General features: G+C 40.9%; 1 protein-coding gene across 3 annotated transcripts in view; it reads left to right on the forward strand.

Annotated features, from left to right (window-relative positions):
- The window catches only part of MAST4 (microtubule associated serine/threonine kinase family member 4), a 905,366-nt gene that overhangs the window by 868,292 nt on the left and 17,233 nt on the right, over nucleotides 1-19,841 (forward strand). For all 3 annotated transcript variants that reach the window (XM_030193210.1, XM_030193211.1, XM_030193212.1), the window contains 6 exons: nucleotides 441-563; nucleotides 1,395-1,507; nucleotides 5,639-5,760; nucleotides 6,374-6,594; nucleotides 16,774-16,974; nucleotides 18,305-18,531. In XM_030193210.1, the coding sequence (XP_030049070.1) occupies nucleotides 441-563; nucleotides 1,395-1,507; nucleotides 5,639-5,760; nucleotides 6,374-6,594; nucleotides 16,774-16,974; nucleotides 18,305-18,531 (1,007 nt within the window). The remainder of the gene's footprint in view (nucleotides 1-440; nucleotides 564-1,394; nucleotides 1,508-5,638; nucleotides 5,761-6,373; nucleotides 6,595-16,773; nucleotides 16,975-18,304; nucleotides 18,532-19,841) is intronic.

Genomic DNA, 19,841 nt, shown 5'->3' on the forward strand with positions numbered 1-19,841 from the left:
ACTGCCAGTTACTGCCCGGTTAGTACCACGTGGTAGAAAAGAAAAAATATTTTCGGACTCGCATAAAAAATTGAATTACTGCCCGGGACTCACGGTAGAGCGGGCGTTAGTTCCAAATTGACATGCGCTGGATGCGCATAGGTGCCTAAGCGCTGTAGTAAGAAGGCCTCACAGTAAATCAAGCTTGATTTTGATGCAGGTTAGTAAATAGTCTTTTATATACCATACTGTGTTGCATGCTGCAAAATAAGAAAGTTGTACTGGCTTTTAACTTTGCATTCATTCCTGTATTCTCCATGAGATAAGGGCTGTAATGGTAACGGGCCTGTCTCATGAAGACTTCCCCCCCCCCCCCCCCCCCAAGTCTGTGTCTTTGGAGGAAAACACCTTTAGTCCTAAAGTCCTTTATTTTGGGTTTTTTTTTTGTCTTGCTTCCCCAGGTGGTGCCCATGAAGTAAAACAGCATCATTTTTTTAACAACTTAGATTGGAATGGGTTATTGAGGCAAAAAGCAGAGTTTATTCCCCAGCTGGAGTCGGAGGATGACACTAGTTATTTTGATAGTAAGTACCTTAAATAAAACATTTAAACATATGGAAGTTGTAAATCATTTTGTCCTTTTCATTAGTTTCCATTGGTGCTGATTTTTGTTTCTTTTTCTAATGGAGAATAAAAAGAAAATATCATTGGTCTTTTCTCTAAGTCCCTGGTAAGTATTGTGTGCATTTCAGGTCACCCCATCTGAAATGGAACTAGAAAAAGTATGGAAAAGGGCAACAGAAATGATAAAGGGGATGGATTAATTCCCTTAAGAAAAGCTAAACAGGTTATGGCTTTTCAACTTGAAAAAGAGATGACAGATGGAATATGATAGAATTTATAAAATCTTGAGTGCGGTGGAACGGTTAAATTGGAGACAATTGTGTATCCTTTCAAATAGCACTAAAACAGAACACATACAGTGCCTAATTAAGCTGAAGGAGCTGATCATGGCAGCTAACATTAACACAGTTCAAAAGAGTTTTGGACAAGTTCTTGGAGGAAATGTCCAGAACAAATATTAACTAGGTAGACTTAGGGGAGCCACTGCTTATCCCTGTAAACGAGCTATGAGAATTCGAATTTATGTTTTGGGGTTCGACAAGTACTTGTGACCCAGACTGGCCAAAGTTGGAAACAGGATGATGGGTTCAGTGGATTTTGGATTGAGTCAGCATGGCATGTCATATGTGGTTATATGTTGTCATCAGTGTGTTCATTTGTTGAACCAGATGCATTAGAACAAAGTACTTTATGATGAGAAGCACATCATGTCCACCTTCTTATCTCATGTTAACTATTTGAGTCTGGTGGTACATGATTTGAGGTTCTGATACAGAATTTCATGCCTGCAGCTCGGTCCGAGAAGTACCATCACATGGAAACCGAAGAAGAGGAGGATACAAACGATGAAGATTTCAGCTTGGAAATAAGGCAGTTCTGCTCGTCTTCACATAGATTTTCCAAAGTAAGTAAAAACCCATGGGACGGGTGTGCAGTAGGCAGTATCCTAAACAGCTGTAGAAGTCTCAGTGCTACGTCCTTTTAGGCTGGCAAGAAGAAATATGTATACTGGGGGCAATTCTGTACTGGTTGTCGCACATTTGACACCCGGGTGCAGTGTGCTGAGTACTAATTCTATAATGAGTCTGCATCCACACACCTACATTTAGGTGTCCCCTTTGACAGCATGTCAATCGCAGGCATAACGTGCATGTCTAAATATGGTGCTATAGCACATAGCTTACGTATTCTGTAAGTTAAGTACATAAGTATTGCCACACTGCAGAGCAAAGGTCCATCAAGCCCAGTTACATATATAAATATTGGACATGCCCTTGCAGGGCATACCTTGTTACTTGCCACCTGGGGCGGGTCGCTGTTACACCCTACACCGAGGCGCATCACCCACACCACCCTCCTCCCAAGGTGCGTCAGCCCCCACTACCCTTCCTCCTAGCAAGAGGGTGCACGGAGCAGTTGCGTAGCTGTTGGCTCTACTTGTCCCCTTCCCCGGAACAGGAATTAAAGCCAGAGGGGGCAGGAGAGCGGTGGAGCCAACAGCCGTGCTACTGCTCCATACACCTTGCTGCCTGCATCCGGGGCGAACCACCCCCACCACCCCACCCTTGCCCTGCTGTTGTCTCTGTCCATGTCCATACCCCCTTATATGTTCTAAACGAGTTGTGTACTAAAGTTATACAAACCTGCCTAGCACCCAACTAGCCCTTATGCAAGTTGTTGAAGCAGTTACATGCATAAGTGTTAGTATTCTATAACTTAAGTACACACTTGGTGCATAAACATAGACCATGACGTCTGCCAGGGTTGCAAAGCTATTGTGTGAGAGGATGTTGAAGAATTTCAAGTTAACAGATGTAATGTGAGGTTCTGTATACTGGATTGATCCTGGAGAAAACCAGTTATTACCAAAGATACTAAAAGTGGGGCTACAGATAACAAAGTTGGAGGGACAACTTTTGTTTTTGAAGTTTTTGTACTATAGGTTCAGTGGAATGGGACTATGCAATTTTTTTTCATGTTCTATAGCCTCAAAACTACAGGTACCTAAAGTGGGGTATGTGATTTCTGGGGTAATTGGGTAAGTGAGTTAAGTGACTTATCTATACCACGATATGAAGAATTTCAGCTTCATGTATGGACTAATTACTAATTTACAGCTGTCTACCTAAAGCAAGCTGTAACTTGGTAATTAGTCCATACATGAGGCTGAAATTCTGCTAGATTATGCAATTGATATCACTCTATCATGGTATAAAAAAAAGTCACATAACCCACTTTTGGTGCCTTTTTTGCTCAGAGGGTCACATATTGTGTTATATGAGCTTTTTATGTGACTAAAAGGACATATGATCTGTAACATTTTCCCCCTCTTTCTACAAACCGTCGCCTAAATCTAGGCACCAGTTGCGTGTGTAAGTTATAAAATACTTTCACTTACCCAAGTGTGTGGCAGATGTATGCGCATAAGATCTAGTACTATTCTATAACTTGCCACAAAAATGTCTCTACAGTACCTAAAGTTACACCACTATAATAACCATCATGCTTGCATATGTCTTATAAATTCAGGTACAGCAGATATTTCTTTGTTCCAGGAGGGCTCACATATCCTATATAATAAAACGCACCTCCAACATTCTGAAGCTGGCTGCATGGCTGAGGCATTCCTGCTCTCTGTATCCATCTCCTGAATTGACATCACGTACTTCCGGGTTCGTCACAAGCAGAAGTGACCAACCACACGAGGTTTGTCGGCTTCAGAATGTTGGAGGTGCATTCTATTAAATAGGATTGGTCAGTTCCTTGAAGCACAGCCACAGCTCAGCGTCCTGCACAGTAACGCTCAGACACCAGAGAGAGAGAGGGGGGGCCTGACACCAGAGAGGTGGGGGAGGTATCTCTGTCACACACACACTCTCTCTCTCTCACAGTCAATCTCTTTCTCTCACTCTCACATACTGTCTCTCACACACTCTATGTCTCACACTGTATCACATTCACGCACTTGCACACACTCTCATTCTTACACACACACTCTCTCTCTCACAGACACACTTGCACCCAGACTCACTCACTCTCTCTCTTTCACACACACACACACACTCGCACATTCACTCTCTCTCTTACACATAGTCACTCTCGCATACACTCTCTCAAACATACACACTCCGAGGAAAACCTTGTTAGCGCCCGTTTCATTTGTGTCAGAAAAGGGCCTTTTTTTACTAGTTTGTACAGAAATGAGTGTTAAAGTAGAAGTTACACCTAGGTCCCGTTGTTCAAAGTAAACTGCACTGACCATGAGGCTACTCCCTACACTTGCTGCTCTGTTAGGCATGGCCATAAACTCTGAAGTTGTCATAGAGCATGGTATCCACTGCAACTTTCACTTCTTAGGGGGTGGGGTGGGAAGGGGTCAGTAATCACTGGGAGAATAAGAGGGGGGTCATGCCTTTGTCCTTCTAGTGATCAGCTGCTTCATCAGGGCACCTCTTTGTACCCTGGACGTGATTGAAACAATTCTAGATTAAAACAAAAAAAAACGCCCTCCTTTTTTTGCCTTGGACTTTTCTTCCCGTTCCATTATCACTGAAAGACATCCTAATTTTGGGCCTGCTCTAGTTTGCCCAAAAAACACTTCCAACACATCCCCTTGCTGTTTGGATGAACTGCAATGTAAAATGTCCAAATTCTGCCTTTCAAAAATCATGATTTGGACATTTGCTGCAGATGGAGCGTTTTTTTTGGCCATTTTGAGACATCCATCTGCTTCGAAAATGAGCGCCTTTAGTATATTGGGCCCTTTGTTAAATGATTTTATTAGCTGACTATTCTTAAATGTTTCTTTTGTTGTTCATAGATATTATTCTTCTATATTCCTCTGTTTCTAGTTTATCTTATAGGAGGTTCTACAGGTCTTGCTAAGAGTTTTATAGAAGTATTTATCTGCACATTTTGGACTTACGTTTTCTGTTATACAGTAGCTTTAAAGACAGACAAGGTCAAGTTTCTTTATTTCTTGATATATTGCCAAGGATACAAGCCAACATAGAGTTTTACAATAAAACAGTACATAGAAATTACCAAAAAGAGGGAACTACAGTATATATAGAGAGAAAAGTGAGAAGACACATTGCCATCAAGAAAGGTAGGGTAGGGAAAAAGGAAGGAATACAGGAAGAGTTCAGTGACATGAGCTCTGTTTTTGGCCAAATATAAAGGAAATATCAAAACCAACAATTAACTAAGAGGTCCTTTTACTAAGCTGCGGTAAGCACTAGCACGCGCTTATTATTATGGCTTAAAATGACTTACCATGGGATGCGCTCAGACACCCTGCAGTAATTTTGGGATCTGCACGCACAAGCTGTGAGCTAAAAAAAAAGTTTTATTTTTAGCACAGAGAGGGCGTATCTGGGGTCAGATAGTGGTTGTTTCTGTGTTAATCAGCATATCTACATTACCGCACGCTAACAAATTAGCGCAGGATTGACTGCCTATAAAATAGGTGGTGGTAAACGCTCATGGGCTAATATTTTGTAATGGTCGCATGCAAGTGGCAAAACTAGCATATAGTAAAACCATCCCTAAAGCGGTTCAAGGAAAGAATACAAGAACAGTTTTCTGAAGATAAACACATGACATCTGAGGGTCACCAGAATATTCACATTCATATTCTTCATTTTAAGGTAAAATCATGTATTCTGCTTCTGTGTTCACTTTATATTGTATCAACCTTATGATAAGCCCATGTAATCCATATCTGTTTACCTTTTAATTGACCCAAAGGTTGAAAATAAATCTAAGACGCATGTGGTTCCCAGGACCTGAAAATCAACAGCATATTAATGGCAAATAGATTTTTTTTTATTAAGCATCAAAGCTCTCACAGTAATATGGGAAAAAGAAATTAATAGATCTAGGTTTTTAAAAAAATAGCTTAGAAATAAGTGAAACTGTGAAAAGTTCAACGAAATGGACTGTATTGAAATGGACCATTATATGATAGTATGGAAATATTCTGTTCCCACAGTTTTACAAAGTGAGCATATTGATTCGATTCTTTCTGGAACAGGTTTTTAGTAGCATAGATCGAAAGGGTCAAGGAGAAGAGAAGGAGGATGAGGGAAGCAAAGCAAAGGCTCTGGTACTGCCGACTGTGGAACCCTTACGCTGGAGTTCAGAATTTTCTGAAATGTAAGTGCAATCCATTATTGCTGATTTTGGAATACTTGTTTAATTGAGATTGTTACTAGGGAAGGGGTGGGGAAATTAAAGGGATTGGATCTAGCTTAGAATTATTTAATTATGAAAAAAGAGAAATGTTGAGCTTTATATAACATTTCTTTATTGTTAATCATTTTCTGCTTTCTTTATTCACTTTATACCAGTGTAAATCTTTATATAGGTGTGGATAGATGGAAAAATATGAGCAAATCTATTCTTTGGTTTTCTCTTTCCCTTCTTCTTATCTTCCTTTCTTTTTTCATTATCACTTTTATATCTAATAAGACAGCCACATTAATACTAATATGTAAATTGATGATAATGCTGTAGCAGACACAGCAGATCTGCTTTTGGCATTCTTAATATGTTTTTTTGTTCTTGTTTATCTGTTTTTAAGAGACAATAAACAAAAGTGTTGAGATTTAAAAAAAAAAAACAATTGTAGCAAATGGCTGAAGCGCCAGTGTGCAAACATTTTGCTTAACCTTGTCTGTACTTGTGTCATCTTCACAAGTGCTGTTTCAGTGCTTCTGTCTTTGTGTTGGTGTCAGTACACATCTTCTATATATGCAATTTCCTTCAGGCAACAACTGTCTACTGCTTCTAATGCTGAAAGTACCAAGCAGCACAACACAAGTCTCTTGCCAAAATTTGCCATATCAGCTGAGGGAGAATGTACTAAGTCATGTCTGGAACCATCCCAGGAAGACCATGACAAAGCTGCTTCTGCATCAGAGGAAAGCGCTCAGGAGGATCCAGAGGTCACCACTCCAGCGAGTACCATCAGCAGTGCCACACTTTCAGGTCAGATTTTATACCGGTATAATTAAAAAAAAAAAAAAACAAGAGAAACTCCCTTGTCTTTCTCTCTCTCTCTTATATATTGATCTATATCGGGCTTGTTCAAGTGCAGTCCACAAAGGATGCAAGCAGACCAGGTTTTCAGGATATCCCTAATGAATATGCATGAGTGAGATCTGTATACATCCGTAATGGGTATGCAAATCTTTCTCATTCATATTATCTAGGGATATCCTGAAAACCTGGCCTGTTTGCAGCACTCGAGGACTGAACTTGGACAAGCCTAATCTATATCTTTATACATCTGCACACATATATACACATTTATATATATATATATATATATATATATATATATATATATATATATATATATTAATATTTATAAATCTGACACTTGCAATTTAACGCATAAAATTTTTTTTCCATTTCTTTTTTGCCATTTAACCCCATGGGTCCCAAATGTGGTCCTGGAGGCACTCCAGTGAGTCAAGTTTTCAGGATATCCACAATGAATATTCATGAAAGAGATTTGCATGCACTGCCTCCAGGACCTGGTTTGGGAAACACTGGTTTAACCTGTAAAGAGGAACCATAGAATTTAACTATAGGCACTTAACATTGGCTGAGCTAATCTGAGTTTTATTTCTGAGGGAATTAGGGAATGAGAGGCAAGGGGGTCGAAGGGTATGGGTCGGATATAGGGGTAGTGTTAATATAAAAGTAAAGAAAAAGGGGTTGTTATTGTTTGAGTAGCAACTAAACTTAATATGGTTAGAGGCAGAGGAAAGGAGATGTGGTGATTGGTTAACCATATTGGCTGTGTAAAGTCTTTGTGAGGATCTGACAACATGGGACATTGTATGGGTGGGTGAGTGATGAGGAAGATGCGGACTGTGTGAGAGGATTATTTTATGGGTTTTATCCCGCCCTTCCCCTCTTCAATTTAGGGTGTTAATAGCAGTTTGTTGGGGTGGGAAAGGTTTGGGTTATTGGTGGGGGGAGTTCGGTCACAGCTTTTGTGGGTAGAAGCAAGTGGCTGAATAGAAGGGTATGCAGCTCAAATGTGGCCTGGAAAAGAGGAAAAAGGAGGAGGAGTAAGGGGAAGTGCTATGGTATATGCTTGAGTTCGGCACTACCGCATGCTGGGGTGGGGCTCTGTGTCACCGCGAGCCCTGCTGAGGTATTCATGTCTCAATGATTCTGTATATATATATTTTGTGGAGCTGGTTTGTCCTAGAATAGTTCTATTGGGTTTATGTTAAGGCCACAGTGAATATAGGAATTGTTGGGAAGTATTTTCTCAATTGTTAAAGTTGTAGTTTCTTATTGTATTATTAAAGCTGTGACCAGAATTGTTGTTAATATTTGTTCCCCTTTCAAGTAAGACGTTTGAAAAATGTTAAATATGAAGATTAATGCAAATGCCGATATTATGTACCTGTTTCAAAAGACATGAGAACTGATTTATTTGATGTGCTTGCAGCTGACAGCTAGTAGTCTCTAGCTTTTAAATTTGGCCTGTGGTTCTACATAGAGATTTTTTTTTCCACTGAGTGTTAGAATATCCTGTTCAGTTTCCCCATCAGTTTTGTGAATGGTGGGTGGGGGGAGAGGAATATTTTTCCAGTTTCCTGCTGGTAAAGTGAATGCATTTTTAATTGGCTGTTTTCTAACATCACAAGGCATTGTAAAAGGTGCTGTGGTAACCAGAATGGGATTAGAATATGTCTTCTCTTCCTGTGCTTATACCCATTAACATCTGTACATTTACCCCCTCATTCTGTAATCTTGTGTGCCTATTTTCACGCTTAACTTGCAAAATTGCATGCACAGGTTATAGAATAGTGCCAGTTACACGCTTAAGTTAATTAGCAAATTAGACACCAATTGATACTAAAAACCAATAATTAGAGCTAATTGGCACTAATTTGTAGTTATACATGTAAGTGCACATAGTTACTATTCTAGAAAGATAGAGTGGAAAATCTATAGCATGTGAGTGATCGCGCTGAAATGTTGATGCATAAATGCCCACTTAACTAGTATTCTATAATGACAATTACATGTTTAGTTGCTGATAAAGAGTTCTTACTTAGTGTGCATCATCCTATCACTTAATTTGTGATGAGTGATGACCATTTTAGAATTACCTCTTACTGTGCATTGTTCTCTGGTACAGATGAGTGATGCCAATTAGAGGAAAAATGTGCTTCTTTGTGTATAAGGCCTGCACCCCTTAAAGAATTTAAGACCTTTGAAGAAGAGTTGTATAAGACCCTAAATGTCAATGTGCAGCAACATCTGGGCATGATTTGTTTATGTTGATCCAGTAAAATTCTTTGAATGTCACCAAACAAGATGGCACTTCTTTCGTACTCACAATACATTTTGTGAGTAGCTTTCAAGAATTAAGCTCCCACTGTCAGATCAACTATGAAGGATGATGACTGATCAATCAAATCAGCTGCTGTCTGTAGTAATCTGTGGGGTTTATGTGCAGTTTTATTTCTTTGGGGATGAGTTCCTTCATTTTTTCTTGGAAGGAGGTCTCACCCTCCCTCTTGACTTCTAGAGGCTTTTTCCCCTTTGCACCTTTGGGTAGGGATGAAGGGAACCAGAGAGCCATTGAGAAGGTGAAAAGAGTTGAAGGAGGAAGGGAATAGGAGCAAAAGGGGAAACAGAGTGGCCCAGGGAAGGGAGGAAGGGAGCAGATGGAAAGAGTATCCGGAGGGAAGGAGTATGGATATAAAGGGAGGGAAGAATGGAAGGAAGGAGGAAGGGAGTGGGTGCAAAAAAAGAAAAAGGGTGTTTGGAGGGAGCAGATACAAAGGGGGAAGATGCCCCTAGAGATGGATATAATTTATGAGAAGGGCAGTGAAAAAATTATGTGAAAGATCTGAAGGGGCTATGAAGGGGTTGAGAGGCAGTGTTAAAGAGACTGGGGGATGCTGGAGCCTAGAAGGGGTAAGAGAATATGAAAATATGAGTTGGAAGAGGAGGAATGAGAAACTGGGTAGGGGAAAAGAAAAAGAAAAAAGTGGCTAAATGCTAGGAGGGGCTAAGTGACAGAGAAAGAGCTGGAGTTGGGGGTGGTGATGGAATCAAAGTTCGAGGAAGTTAAATGATGGCTTGGTGGTGAGGGCAGAGGATAGAAATGGAGAAAATATTTCTTCACTCAATGTATAAATAAACTCTGGAATTTGTTGCCAGAGAACGTGGTAAAAGTGGTTAGCTGAGCAGGGTTTAACAAAGGTTATTAATATGGACTTGGGAAAATCCATTGCATATTCCTTAGATAAGCAGCATAAAATCTATTTTACTCTTTTTAGATCTTTCCAGGTACTCGTAACCTGGATTGGCCACTGTTGGAAGCAGGATACTGGACTTGATGAACCTTTGGTTTGTCCCAGTATGGAAATTCTTATGTACAGAAAGAGAACTGGAGACTGGGAAGAGAGGACAATATAGAGAGTGGTGGGAGGGCTGGGCAGGGAGTGAAAGTGAGAAATAGATAGCTAGTAGGTGAAAGGTGAAAAAGAAAGAAACAAAACTGAATGGTGAGAGAGAGCTAGATTTTGTACCTTATTCTTGCGATGAGTGGAGATGCAAAGAGAGAAATGGAGAAAAAAAGATGAAAGGGAAAGATCCAGATGTAGAGAAGACATGAGGAGTAAGATGATATGGAAAGAAGACCCTTAGAGAGAGTTAGGAAATTAGTACAAGGAAATTGATTCCAGTCTCTTTTTTTTTTCCAATCTAGTAAGAACAATAAAATGTCCAGATAAAATAGAAAAGAAAAGAAAACCATTAACAATTTTTAGGGATTGGAATATGTCAGGTTTGGGAAATGTGCATCTCTTCTATTTTTTTTTTTCAAAATATGGGAGGAAATGCATTTTTATTTGTATTTTTCTAGTATTGATCTGCCAGTTGAAGTCTGGCTTTTATAGAGGCTTCCATCTGAGTTTTTGTTGGCATATTTCTGTGATAGGACCACAAGTAGATTAGATGATGAAGATCGGAGAGTACAAGGAGGACAGTAAGGAATGAGAAGACATGAAAGAGAGGAATGCCAGTATAATAAGTTAAATCTGATGTGGAATGCAACAGGGAGCCAGTGTTGATCATGTAGCAAAGGAGTCACGTGATCATATCTGTGAATGTTGTACAAAATATTACGTGAAAATTTGCTGCTTTGGTTTACCCCTTCTTCTCATCACCATCTCAAAGACTTCTGTCTAGAAATGCCACTACAACCATGACCTTTTTCATGTCGTTTTTCTTTATGTTGATAGTAAATTCGTTAACAACTGTTAGAAAACGGCTTCAGTACAAACCTGTTGAAAATGTAGTTTTTAACATCTTCATTATTAGTATCTTGTGCATTTCTTTCCATTATTGTGGGGGCCAAAACCAGAGGCTTTAAACTTGGTTAAATGTTAACCCATGTGAAAATGTATTTTGAAAAAAAAGGGAGAGTAGGGTTGGATGAGTGAATGCACACGTGGAGATCTCATTTTTGTGCCAGCCACATATAGGGGTCGGGCATTTCGATACAGTCTTTCTGAGGTACAGCCAAAGCAGTTTAAATATTATACGCAGGTACTTTCTCAGTCCCTAGTGGGCTCACAATCTAAGTTACTGAGGAAAACTGCATGTCTTCCTATAAAAATAAGCTTGTACTCCTGCAGGCGTAAAAGGAAATAAAAAAAAATTATCCTCTCTGTGAATGCATGCACACACACACACACTGGAAATAATTGTGTATGTATGTCCATTTCCATTTCACAGTTGCAGCCTTTAACCCCTAGTATAATATATATGTGACTGATTCCATTAAACTTATGTTAATAAATACTTTGATTAATATAGTTTAGGGAGGAGACAGAAAGCTGAAAGTATACCTCTCCTACAAGAAGGACGTGCTTGAACATGTCTTAAGACTAAAATGACAGATCATAAGCTGAAAAATGATACATAATCTTGAGGTCAGGTGAGAAGCTATTGAGATTCTATTAACCTTTTACATGATACCTGTTTCTAGAGATAATAGAAAGAGGAAGAGGAGTTAAACCTTATTGCTTTTTGTGAAATATGGTATTATCAGGGCTGTTCAAGCACTTGCAAAACAGCTTTGCTGACAGACATAGGCTAAGCCATTTTCCCTTGCTGAAGGCAAGGAGTGAGGAAGAAGACATTTGAGTGTTTGTTCTGTTTAAGTTAGACCAGTGGTTCTTAACCCAGTCCTTGGGGCATACCTAGCCAATCAGGATTTCGGAATACCCACAATGAATATGCATGAGAAAGGTCTGCATACAGTGGAGGGAGTGCCTGTAGATTTATTTCATTCATATTCATCATGGATATCCTGAAAACCTGGCTCGGTGTGTCCTGAGAGCTGCGTTGAAAACCCTGGGTTAGACTCTGACTAAGCTGTAGATTTAAAAAGAAAAATAAAAGCTAAACAGATAAATGAAGGGAAAATCTACTCAATGGGAGGAGTTCCCTTAAAGTGCACAAAATGGCTCTTCTGTTCTTTACCCTGTTTTCTATCTTTAATTATATTGTACATTCTGAAATGTTAGTTGACTTTTTTTGTAAAGATGTTTTTTTTCATCCAGGCTCTCTTATTCCATGTAAATGGAACTAACCTGTTTCATTAACTGACAATACTTATCCAGGAAAGATAATCTTCCTGGGAATTAAGCTCTGCTTTTGCTTTGACAAGAGAGCAAAATGCCAAAAGGCCCTTTCAAACAGACACGCTTGAGTATTTTATACTTTCCTTTGATAACTACCAGGGCGAGATTCTATAAAATCACAAATTCCTCTAAAAACACCCTTTTGTCCTTAACTTGGCTATAAAATAATAGTTTTTTGAGTGTAATTCTATGTTTTCAAAATTCAGCAATTTCTTTTTAATCTAAATGAAGTCTCATTATTTGGAAGGTCAAATGACAGCAGGCTTGGTTAGAATATGATGTGGAAGAGGTTAATCTAGCAAAATGGATATCTCTCAAGAAATGGAAAGAAGATGTGAACGAAGAAAAGAAGCAGCTACTTAAGCACTAATAAGTTAGATTCAAAGCATTGATAAGGAAAAGAAAAAGAGAATTTGAGAAGCATGCCATAGATGCAAAACTCATAGCAAAAACGTTTTCAGGTAACGCTAGAAGCAGGAAGGCTGTGAGGGAGTAAAAGAGGCATTGAGGTAAGTCAAGGCCATAGCAGAGAGACCGAGGTGCTCATTTTCAAAGTACATGGATTTACAAAGCTACATATTACCCTGTGTAACTTTGTAAGTCTATGTGCTTTGAAAATGAACCTCTAAATTGATTCTTTGCTTGTCTTTACTGAGGAAGATGTAAAGATACTACCCATGCCAAAAATGGTATTAAAGGTGATGATTTGGAGATGAAACAAATCTCAGTGAACCTGGAAGATGTCATAGGCCAAATCAACAAACTTAAGGAGTAGCAAATCACCTGGATGAATGGTATGTACCCCCAGAGTACTGGAAGAACTCAAAACTGAAATTGAAGATTGTGAAGGAAGTGTGTTTTAAGCCTGCAAAATGTGTTGGATATTTTCCTGCCTTAATTATGTCCTGAAGTGTATTTCTCCTATTTGGCCAGCAAGTGGTGCTTCTTTGCTGTTCAGCTGTTATAGAAAAGTGGATGCTCCCTCTTTTAGTTTCACTCAGTCAAGAAGTGATCTACAGTACTGTGAGCAATATACTTTTAAAACTTGTTGACTGGGCTCTGATTGGCCCAGGAGCTCTTTTCATTTGGACTTTACCGGTTTTCTCCAGTCCACCGGGACCACTCCAGTTTCTAAGGAAGCATTGAAGAGGTCCATCAGCGGAGCCGACAGAACTTCTCCGAGTTCCTTAAGCACCCTTGGGTGTATCCCATCAGGCCCCATCGCTCTGTCTACTTTTAGTTTGGCAAGCCCCTCATGAACACAATCCTCTGTAAATGGGTCTTGGTCTACCATACATCCATCCCTTTTAGCCTTTGTTTTCTGCAGCCCTACCCCCAGTTTTTCATTCGTGAACACAGAGCTAAAATAATCGTTAAGCAGTTCAGCTTTATCCTTATCATCTTCCACATATTTCACTCCCTCAGCTTTGAGCCTCACAATGCTATTATGGCACTTCCTCTTGTCACATATCTGAAAAGGACTTGTCCCCCAATTTTACCATATTAGCTATCTTTTCCTCCATTTGCCGCTTCGCTTTCCTGATAGCTTTTCCAGCTTCTCTTCACTTATTTAGGTATTCTCTCCTGTCTTCATCTTTCTGAGTCTTCTTATAACAAGCAAAGGCTAGCCTCCTTTCCCTTATCTTTTCAGCTACTACATTCGCGTACCAGAGAGGCCTTCTTTTCCTCTTACTTTTATGTAATTTTCTAACATAAAGGTTAGTCAAGATCGGGAGGCGGGGGCTGGTGGTAGGGAGGCGGGGATAGTGCTGGGAAGACTTATACGGTCTGTGCAAGAGCCGGTGGTGAGAAGCGGGACTGGTGGTTGGGAGGCGGGGATAGTGCTGGGCAGACGTACTGTCTGTGCCAGAGCCGGTGGTTGGGAGGCGGGGCTGGTGGTTGGGAGGTGAGGATAGAGCTGGGCAGACTTATACGGTCTGTGCCAGAGCCAGTGGTTGGGAGGCGAGGCTGGTGGTTGGGAGGCGGGGATAGTGCTGGGCAGACTTATACGGTCTGTGCCCTGAAGAGCACAGGTACAAATCAAAGTAGGGTATACACAAAAAGTAGCACATTTGAGTTATCTTGTTGGTCAGACTGGATGGACCATGCAGGTCTTTTTCTGCTGTCATCTACTATGTTACTATGTTAGTTGCCTTTAATATAGCTCCTTTCAGTCTTGTCCATTGCTGTTCTACATCCTTCAGCTGTTCCCATCCCACTAACTGTTCCTTGAGAAATTCCCCCATCTCGGCAAAGTTAGTTCCTTTGAAATCCAGGCCCTTCAATCTCGAGTGAGCCCTCTCTTTTGTTTTAATATTGAACCATACCATACGATAATCACTAGATGCCAAATGGTCCGCCACCTTGACGTCAGAAACGTACTCTCCATTCGTAAGCACCAGGTCCAGAACAGCTCCATCCTGCGTCAGTTCCGTTACCCACTACCGGAACAATTCTTCCTGTAGGTGAGAGTCTGCTAGGTACGGATGGGGAGAGGGATCTTGGGGTGATAGTATCTGAGGATCTGAAGGCGATGAAACAGTGTGACAAGGCGGTGGCCGTAGCTAGAAGGTTACTAGGCTGTATAGAGAGAGGTGTGACCAGCAGAAGAAAAGAGGTGTTGATGCCCCTGTACAAGTCGTTGCTGAGGCCCCACCTGGAGTATTGTGTTCAGTTTTGGAGGCCGTATCTTGCTAAGGATGTAAAAAGAATTGAAGCGGTGAAAAGAAAAGCTACGAGGATGGTATGGGATCTGCGTTACAAGACGTATGAGGAGAGACTTGCGGACCTGAACATGTATACCCTGGAGGAAAGGAGGAACAGGGGTGATATGATACAGACGTTCAAATATTTGAAAGGTATTAATCCGCAAACAAACCTTTTCCAGAGATGGGAAGGCGGTAGAACGAGAGGGCATGAAATGAGATTGAAGGGGGGCAGACTCAAGAAGAATGTCAGAAAGTATTTTTTCACGGAGAGGGTGGTGGATACTTGGAATGCCCTCCCACGGGAGGTGGTGGAGATGAAAACAGTAACGGAATTCAAACATGCGTGGGATAAACATAAAGGAATCCTGTACAGAAGGAAGGGATCCTCAGGAGCTTAGCCTAGAATGGGTGGCAGAGCTGGTGGTTGGGAGGCGGGGCTAGTGCTGGGCAGACTTATATGGTCTGTGCCGGGGCTGGTGGTTGGGAGGCGGGACTTGTGCTGGGCAGACTTATACGGTCTGTGCCAGAGCCGGTGGTGGGAGGCAGGGAAAGTGCTGGGCAGACTTATACGGTCTGTGCCAGAGCTGGTGGTGGGAGGCGGGACTGGTAGTTGGGAGGCAAGGATAGTGCTGGGCAGACTTTATATGGTCTGTGCCAGAGCTGGTGGTTGGGAGGTGGGGTTGGTGGTTGGGAGGCGGGGATATGGCTGGCCAGACTTATACGGTCTGTGCACTGAAGAGGACAGTACAAATAAAAAAGTAGCACATATGAATTTATCTTCTTGGGCAGACTGGATGGACCGTGCAGGTCTTTTTCTGCCGTCATCTACTATGTTTACTATGGTGATGTATACTGAAAAAACGGAACCTTGGATCATCGTAATTATTTTCTATATGAACAATCTGGAGTTTTGATTTTCACTATAGGGCTTCAAAAGTATATATATATATATATTTTTTTTTTTTTTTTTTTTTGTCGCATTTGTATCCCACATTTTCCCACCTATTTGCATATGTGTTTATTTGCCATACTAGCTGGTGTGTAAACCTCTGGGGATGGAGGGATTGTATTATTCAATATAATTTTGGTTTTAGGTGTGTATGAACGGAGTGCATGGTTAAGATTCTGGGAAACTTCTTTCATGTAGATTTGAATCAAAAGGATTTTGATATAATAAACAGTAGCCATAGTTACTATTTTATAGTATATAGAATGTAACTAGGTAAGAGGATTTACTCAGTTAATGGTAGTGTAGTAATGAATATGTATGAGATAGTTTTGCACGCTCACTGCCTTCATTGTGTGCAGATCTCTCTTGCACACTCATCCAGAATACCCTGAAAAGGCCAATTGGTTTGTGATCTTCAAAGACTGCAGTTTGAGATACCAGACTTGATGTAAGCAGGCACAAGCCCAGTACCTTAAAGCATGAGAGAGGCATCGTTTCCTCCATAATGGTATGAGATTTATATCACTGAGTGTACGCTGTGACATAATATTAAGCTTTAAGGAGGGGGCCTGGATGTTCTTTGTGCTTTCTTTCAAGTATACTTTAATCACAACACTGTTCCTAAAACCATCATAGCCACTATTTATGTCTATTCCCCAACCCTATTAAAAAAGATCCCCAATACAGTTCACCAGCTTTTAATGTTCCTCCAGTATTATATACACTTCTTTTCAAGGTACAAGTGAAGCTTACTTACAACTGTTATATGTCCCTGCAGTTTCTTATAAGGTGTTTATCCTTTTTTATCTTCCTTATACAGTTGATAGTTTTTCAGAGCACTTAGATCAGATAAATGGAAAAACCGAGTGTGTGGACAGTACAGATAATTCCTCAAAGCCAACCAAGGACTCTACTTCTCCTGTGGCTCGTCAGCGATTAGAAAATACAGGAAAACAGAAAATCTCTGGGAAAGTCACTAAGTCCGTCTCTACTAGCGCTCTGTCCCTCATGTTCCCTGGAGGTAAGGATGCATGTCTTCAGCATAAAATGTATTGATTTGTGCACGCCCTTGTGTGATGTCAGTGCAAGAGTTGTAAATAAGTGAAGTGCCGTGTTCTAATCATTGCTTCTACAGTACACCTGAGCCTCTGTCCTGGGCCTGCAGGCTTTGCACTTAAAAGCAGATGATCAAAACCACGCGCTGTTCCAAACAGCGCTCCAAAAATAGTGCTGGAACAGCGCGGGGCATTCTTCGACCTATGATCAGAGATAATTGCATGCGCTCAGCACAATCCTCCCGTACTTGTTTGACAGGTCTGGGCTGTCAAAAGCCCAAACCTGTCAAAATACAGGGGCTGGAGGTCCATGGGACCACCAGGCCCCAACTACCCCTGCCCCGAGCAATGGGGGCTGGAGGTCCGGGGGACCTCCGGTCCCCCCGACGATTCCCCCCCCCCCCCAGGTTCAGGGAGGGCTGGAGATCTGGTGGGTCTCCAGCCCCCCTAACCCCCCCCCCCCCACAAAGGGTCCCTGGTGGTCCAGTGATCAATCCGCCCCCCTCCTTACCTAGCCCCCTACCCACCCCTCTACCTTGTGGTTTGGAGGAGGGAGGTAGCCTGCTTCCCTCCTCTTCCCACTATGACGCAAAATAGCGGTACCCAGCCCTGCCTAGTGTATCCTGAGATGCGCTGGGTGGGGCTACACACCATATAAGGTGTTTTGTGATTCTCAATGCAGGCCTGTTTGTAACTGTCCAGGACCAGTGTTTTCCACCCATTGGATCTCAGTTCTAGTCAGATGAGAAGCCAGTGTGATCAGTTTTCATAAGACTGGTGCTCTTATATTTAGCATAACGAGGTTAAATGAGTTACACAGCCTGGAAGAAGAATATAGCTGACCTTGAAACATCACAATACCTAATGCATGTTTTCCAGAGCTTTTTGCAATATGTTCTGTGATGAAAATCACCTCAAAGCTTCTTGAAGCACATTTTGCTGTTAATACTGTATAAGCTTTCTGTTTGAATGAGGTTTATTTTTTTTTAATGTCACATTTTTTAAGTAAAGATATTTCCTTAAAGGGCTCTAACACTGAGCCTGCAAATAGGTGGGAAAATGTGGGATATAAATAAAATAAATAAACTTAGGTCTCCATTTTGCAAGCCCCATTATTCTCAGTGGAGTATATTTACTAACAATGGACTTAACTCAAATTAATACACCTTAATGTGCATTAATGCACATTAACTGATTAACCTTTGTTATAAATAGAACTTTTAGTTACTTGACATCTATTTAAGATGAGGCTTGGATTACCAGAATGGTTTCTGATAGGAAAACTGTTTGTTTCAGATATGTTTGGTGTTTCTCCGTTGGGAAGTCCTATATCTCCACATTCCCTATCTTCGGATCCTTCCTCCAGAGACTCATCTCCTAGTCGTGACTCCTCAGTTGCTTCAGTTAGTCCACGTCAGCCTATAATCATTCGCAGTTCGGGAAAGAAGTTTGGCTTCACTCTGCGGGCAATAAGGGTATATGTTGGTGACAGCGACATCTACACCGTCCATCATATCGTTTGGGTAGGACTAACCAAAATGATGTTGTTTGTAATGATCCTTGAAAACAGACTATGGAGTTTTAAGAATAACCACGATTTGTGTATATTCCAGCAGGATCCTCCAACAAATGTTATGCATTTTTATGGTGGATGCTGATATTTCCTGAAACATACACAATAAATTGCTGGGAAATCAGGACAATCCTAAAACAAAAATGTCACATAGGCAGAAACAGTCTATAAGGAGAAAAAAGATCTCCATGCCTCAGAGCAATATGTACATGATTCATCAGTGCTAGAGCTTAGCTGAATCAATCATAGATTAAAAAAAAAAAAAAAACTCCTCCTTTTCTTGTATTATATCAGACTTTCAATCCAAATCATACTTGGCTTCAGAATGTTGATCAGGATCCCCAGCAAAGTCCTTGTTTCGGTTTTCCTGCTTCAAAGGGGACTTTCTGAACCTCAGTTCCTTTCACCTGACGTGGTGTTTGCTCAAACATTGTGCTGCTCTCCACGCTTTGTGAAAGGCAGTGAGAGTCAGAAAGGGAAAGGGAAATGGGACTTGATATACCGCCTTCCTGTGGTTTTTGCAACTACATTCAAAGCGGTTTACATACGTACTTGTAACTGGGGCAATGAAGGATTAAGTGACTTGCACAGAGTCACAAGGAGCTGCAGTGGGAATCGAACCCAGTTCCCCAAGATCAAAATCCACTAAAGTCCCTCTTGAAGCAGGAATACCAAAACAAGGACTTTGCGGGGACAGCATTCCGAAACTAAGTACATTTATTTGAATTTAAAAAACTAGGCAGCACAATTGGATAGCAAACTATATAAATAATATCAATATCAAAACTATTTTGCTAACACACCGGTTGGAAAAGAACATAAGAAAGGGCACTTCTTAAATACTATGAAATATATTGCAAATGAAGCCTCAACTGTCCAGGGATAGTCATGGACTTTTTAGGAGTAGCCTAATGGTTAGTGCAGTGGGCATTGATCCTGGCAACCTGGGTTCGATTCCCACTTCAACTCCTTGTGACCTTGGGAAGTCACTTAACCCTCCTTTGCCCCAGGTACAAAAAACGTAGATTGTGAGCCCCCTAGGGACAGAGAAAGTACCTGTATATAATGTGTACAGCGCTGCATACATCTAGTAGAACTATAGAAATGATTGGTAGTAGTAACCACGTGTTGGGTTTGTTAAAAAGTCTACAACTTTCCCTGGACAGTTGAGGCTTCATTTGCTATATATATCATAGTATTTAAGAAGTGCCCCTCTTATGTTCTGTTCTAACTGGTGTGCTAGCAAAATAGTTTTGATAG

Source organism: Microcaecilia unicolor, chromosome 2 (assembly GCF_901765095.1).
Source record: "Microcaecilia unicolor chromosome 2, aMicUni1.1, whole genome shotgun sequence".
NCBI classification, from domain to species: domain Eukaryota; kingdom Metazoa; phylum Chordata; class Amphibia; order Gymnophiona; family Siphonopidae; genus Microcaecilia; species Microcaecilia unicolor.